This window comes from Wolffia australiana, chromosome 19, assembly GCF_029677425.1.
Source record: "Wolffia australiana isolate 7733 chromosome 19, ASM2967742v1".
Taxonomy (NCBI): domain Eukaryota; kingdom Viridiplantae; phylum Streptophyta; class Magnoliopsida; order Alismatales; family Araceae; genus Wolffia; species Wolffia australiana.
The window spans coordinates 2,203,657-2,208,535 of NC_135853.1; the positions used below are offsets into that span (position 1 = coordinate 2,203,657).

Consider the following 4,879-nt stretch of genomic DNA (forward strand, 5'->3'; position numbering starts at 1 on the left):
TTGATGTAGAGTATAATTCCGCATTAATTGAAAATATTAACTTTGGTGGCCTCTAAGCAAGAGTTTATCATTAAATCAATATAAAATTTTATATTAAATCATGCATAATAGATTTATAAGTTTTAATTAAAGAGTAATCTAATTATTTTGTGTTGCATTAAGTGCATGGATGGTCTCAACAACACATGAGTACTGAAGGACATTACTTCCGATTTCCAGTATTTCAGCACAAACTCTAAGATAGTATGGGAAATCTCCCTATCCAACTTGATGTGGTTGTGAATTGGTTGAGATTACTTGAGGCCCAAATTTATGTATAATAAATATCTCAACGTATCAATGCTAAATTCTATAAAATATATATGTAGCATCATTTTATTTTAAAATGCTATGAACTAAATGTTAATCAAGAAACATTCTCGATTACCCTTGGCGATTCAAGTCAGTCACATAATCATCAGACTATTCAAGTCAGTCTCTGCTGTTAAACATGTTTAAAACAGCTATTTCCATCATTAGACTTATACATCACATTATGCACAGATGAAACTATAGGTACATGAGTTCGTTCTACTACCTAGTACTCCCCTTGGCGATGTTATCTATCTTTCATTTGCCATTCAGCCACAACTGGTTTTCCAAGTGTGTCTAGAATTTGCATAAACTTATCATTAATTAACTCATCGTTTACCTAATCCTGAGTGCTTTGAGTGAGATAAATAATAATGGGCCATGAGAATATTCTTAGATGAAACTATAGGGCCAAGAGTTCGCTCTACTACCTAGCATTCCTCTCGTTGATGACATCAATCTTTCATTGGCCATGCAGTGACTGATGGTTTCCCAAATGTACCTAGACTTTGCATGAGCATATGACTAATTAACCCAACATTTTCCTAATCCTGAGTGATTTGCAGTGAGATAAATAGATGGCCCATGAGAATATTCCCTAAAACAAAATTCCTTGGAAGCTGAAATTTCAGGTTCTTTATGGTGCAAAAATAAACTAAGGTTTCAGAGAGGGGGTAAGTAGGGAAGTTTCCCAACGGCGGGCTTCTTCTTCACTGTGAAACAGATCTCGAGTTCGGCCGCGGTTCAGAGCTCGACCCGCCATTGAAGCTCTCAATCAAGTTCAGCTCACTGCGGTGGCGAGGGAGCGGCGAGTCTGCCCCCTCCCTCATGGACATGGCCACTTCCAACCCGCGCTCCGTCGAGGAGATCTTCAAAGACTACTCCGGAAGAAGGAACGGGCTCATCCGCGCTTTGACCGGTGGTGGGTTCTCTTCTTTTTGGATTTGATTTCGAACCCATTTCCCACTTTTTTCCGCCGGATTAAAAGTTGGGGTTTTGATCCATTTCCAGAGGTGGATGAGTTCTACGCGCTCTGCGATCCGGGTCAGTTCATGCGTCGCGTTCTTCGCTTTGTTTTAGTGTGATTTGTGCTCGTTGCCCATGTTTGCTGAATCGTTTTTTCTGTTCTTCAGATAAGGAAAATCTTTGCCTTTACGGTCATCCCGACGGGTCGTGGGAGGTCACGCTGCCGGCCGAGGAGGTTCCGCCGGAGCTTCCTGAGCCTGGTCTTGGAATTAATTTCGCTAGAGACGGAATGAATCGCAAGGACTGGCTGTCGCTTGTTGCGGTGCACAGCGACTCTTGGCTGCTCTCGGTGTCTTTCTATCTTGGGGCGCGCTTCAATCGCAATGAAAGGTCGCATTCCCTCGTTGGTTTCATTCTGTTTTTCGTTTTCCTTTTTTTGGTTTTTCTTATCGAACTTTGGTGTTCCGTTGTGATTTGATGTGTTCGAGGATTAGGCATATTGTGAGGAGGAATGCGGAGGCTTTGTTTTTCTTTGTGAATCTAGGTTGAATAGTTCAATCCCCTTTGATTTTTATCCGTCGATCATATCATCTTCATGAAATACTATTTATTGTATCTATCAAAACATTCTTTGGATAATATGGTCGAGGGATTGAAAGACGTGAGGGCTTGTCTACTTGTTTTTCAATAACCTTTGTGAAAGTATGAGTAGTTTCTTCTCAATTTTGGATGAATCTAAGCCTTGGTTCCAGTCTCATTTTTAGTTTCCCCTGAATGTATTGAAATCTACACTTCCAATTAGTTTGATGAAATATGATTTAAGAATTTCTGTGGAGCTGTAATCCCGAAAAGGCCTAACCCAAACATCATTATTGTTCACTGCCAACACCATATGAAATTTGCTTTGCATATACTAATTATGCTCCTCTTTTTGTGGTTATAACGAATCTGGATGGTTTGTGCCATTATAAGTCTTGGATTGTTTGATTGTCCTTGCCTGTTGCAATTGATTCACTTCTGACCTCTTTTTCCGGGTCTGCTCTGCAGTCCTCTCTATAACTCGTAGTTCTTTATTCTCATCTTGGTCACAGGAAGCGTTTGTTCAGTATGATCAACGATCTCCCCACGGTGTTTGAAGTGGTATCAGAAAGGAAGCAAGTGAAGGAGAAATCCAGCGTGGACAGCGGGAGCAAATCAAGGCATTCATCCAAAGTAAACTCCCATTACCTCGTCGACCTTCCTCTATTTCTTTCTCTTCTTTTTGCCCATTCTTTCTTTCACCCAATATGAACTCTTCCTGGAACTTATTTTTTCCCCTCATTTATTATTATCATCAGTTTGTAATATTTTTCTCCTGATTCAGATATTGTTTTTTTACTCTTCTTGTGAATTTGATTGCCACTTTTCTTCTTATGATTCTGATTTTGATTACTGCACTTGTTCTCCTGATTGTATTTTGATTACTATTGTTCCTCTTTCTCTGAGTCCGGGTCATATTTTGATTCTTCGTTTGACTCTGATTCTCATACCTATTCTCATCCCCGTTATTCTCATGCTCTTTTTTTCTCTTCTGCTTCGGTTTCTGCTTCCGATTCCTATGCAGATGGGAGTTCTGATTCTCTTCTCGTTTTGATTCTCATTTTTCCTATTCTTCCTCTCGTTCTGTTTCTTATCCAAACTGGGGTTTGGCTTCGTTTCATTCTTCTTCTCAATCACAACCTTTGTGATTCTGATTCTTATTATTATTTGTAATATTACTTCTGAGTGTTGTTATTAGTTGTTTTCCTATTATTATCATAATTCTTCTGAACTTGATGCCCGTCATCTGTCCTGTGCAAAATAAATGATCTGCAGCGGTCAAGTGATGGACTTGTGAAGAGTGGGAGGGCGGCAGAGGTGTACGAGAGGGAGGAGGAGGAGGACGATGACGAAGAGCACAGTGAGACCCTCTGCGGTATCTGCGGGGCGACGTACAACGCAGATGAGTTCTGGATTGGCTGTGACATCTGTGAGCGGTGGTTCCATGGCAAGTGTGTCAAGATCACCCCAGCCAAGGCTGAGAGCATCAAACAGTACAAGTGCCCCAGCTGCAGCTCCAAGCGAGCCCGCTAGTGTTTTGCCTGACCAATCTCACACACACAAATCCCATTATCTCTACACCCTCTCCGTGCCGGCCCACTCTTGAGGGCATGGGCCTTCATATTAGGACATAAGTTAGTTGCCAGGGGTTTTTGGGGACAGATCGGCTGATGGGTGGGGGCTCAACTTTCTGCTCTCATCTCTCCACTGATCTGTTTCTCTTTCTCCCTCTCTCTCTCTCTCTCTCTCTCTCTACCATGTTTCTCTCTCTTACTCTCTCTTCAGAGTCAATCACTTGTTCTCAGGGTTCAGAATGAATCTGGTTGGGATTGGGAGGTTGATTTGGGAGAGTTGGTCTGGTCTGCCCTCTTGGATGGATCATCTTAGTCTGCAAACATGATTCCTGATTAGCCCTCTTTGGTAGTTGTTCAACCTATGATTGGGTGGTCAAGAGGGGATGGTGGGTCAAACTGAAATTCAAACATGCCCTCTTGAATTGTTGGCAAGTCAACCTAAGATTTTTCTGATCCCTAAAATCACATTCACCTCATCAAACTGGGCAATTTTTTCAGTTGATGATCATGCGGTCCATTGGGTAAGTATCTTACATGGATTTCGCTTTTAGAATCTGTAGAAAAATAGGTTTTTTCTGAAGTTTATAAAATCTCAAATTATAACCTAGAAATATCTCCCATTCTGGAGTAAATAACTAATGAAGATAAGACTCTTCTCATTCACGTGAAGGGAGAAACTCAAAACCTTGGATGAGGCATGAAGCTGAGTATTTGCATTATTGGAATGAAGTATAATATGGTTTTGAAAGGATTTTATGGGCAGAATGAAAACCAATATTGCATTATTCTATAGGCTTTTCATAGAGGATTCTAAGAAATATCTTTAATATGACGGGGAGTTAATAAATCACTCTATTGTGTATGCACAGTTAAATGCACACCACGTTAGGAATATTTTATCAGGAATATTTTACAATGACTGGGAGGAAATGAATGATTCTATTAGTCAATGAACAATTAAATGATAAGAAGATACATGTACGGTGGAATAAGAAGGCAGAAATCTAAAAATATCAGTGATGACAAATCTCTTGATTCATAATCATTAGTTGGAAAAGTGCACACCACATGCCATTGTCTCTAAGTGTCCACCACTTGTAACCTAGAAGAGTATTAGGTGGTAGAGTAGTAAAAGTAAGACTCAAAATGGGACACTAAAAATGAGGGATTGATTATGTGTATGGTTACATATTTGTTACATTTATGGTGTCCTAAAACTTATATATTACTTTCTACAGGGCTTGTGGCTTGATTCACAAAATGTGATGAGCAAAATTTAGGTAATGATTCTATGCCCATTTACGAACCACAGAGCCTAGGACTGGAATTGTTAGCGGACTATGCTCCTCCATTCCTGGAGATTAATATCATCTGGTAGTAGTATAAAAAAATCATCCATCACCAAGGCC

General features: G+C 40.2%; 1 protein-coding gene across 1 annotated transcript; it reads left to right on the forward strand.

Annotated features, from left to right (window-relative positions):
• The first annotated feature begins 1,040 nt into the window (after positions 1 to 1,040).
• LOC144715716 (PHD finger protein ALFIN-LIKE 2-like) lies at positions 1,041 to 3,806 on the forward strand. Its single transcript, XM_078590685.1, has 5 exons — positions 1,041 to 1,273; positions 1,363 to 1,395; positions 1,485 to 1,707; positions 2,409 to 2,529; positions 3,172 to 3,806. The coding sequence occupies exons 1-5, from the start codon at positions 1,180 to 1,182 to the stop codon at positions 3,427 to 3,429; spliced, it is 729 nt and encodes a 242-aa protein (XP_078446811.1). The 5' UTR covers positions 1,041 to 1,179; the 3' UTR covers positions 3,430 to 3,806.
• Positions 3,807 to 4,879: the final 1,073 nt, after the last annotated feature.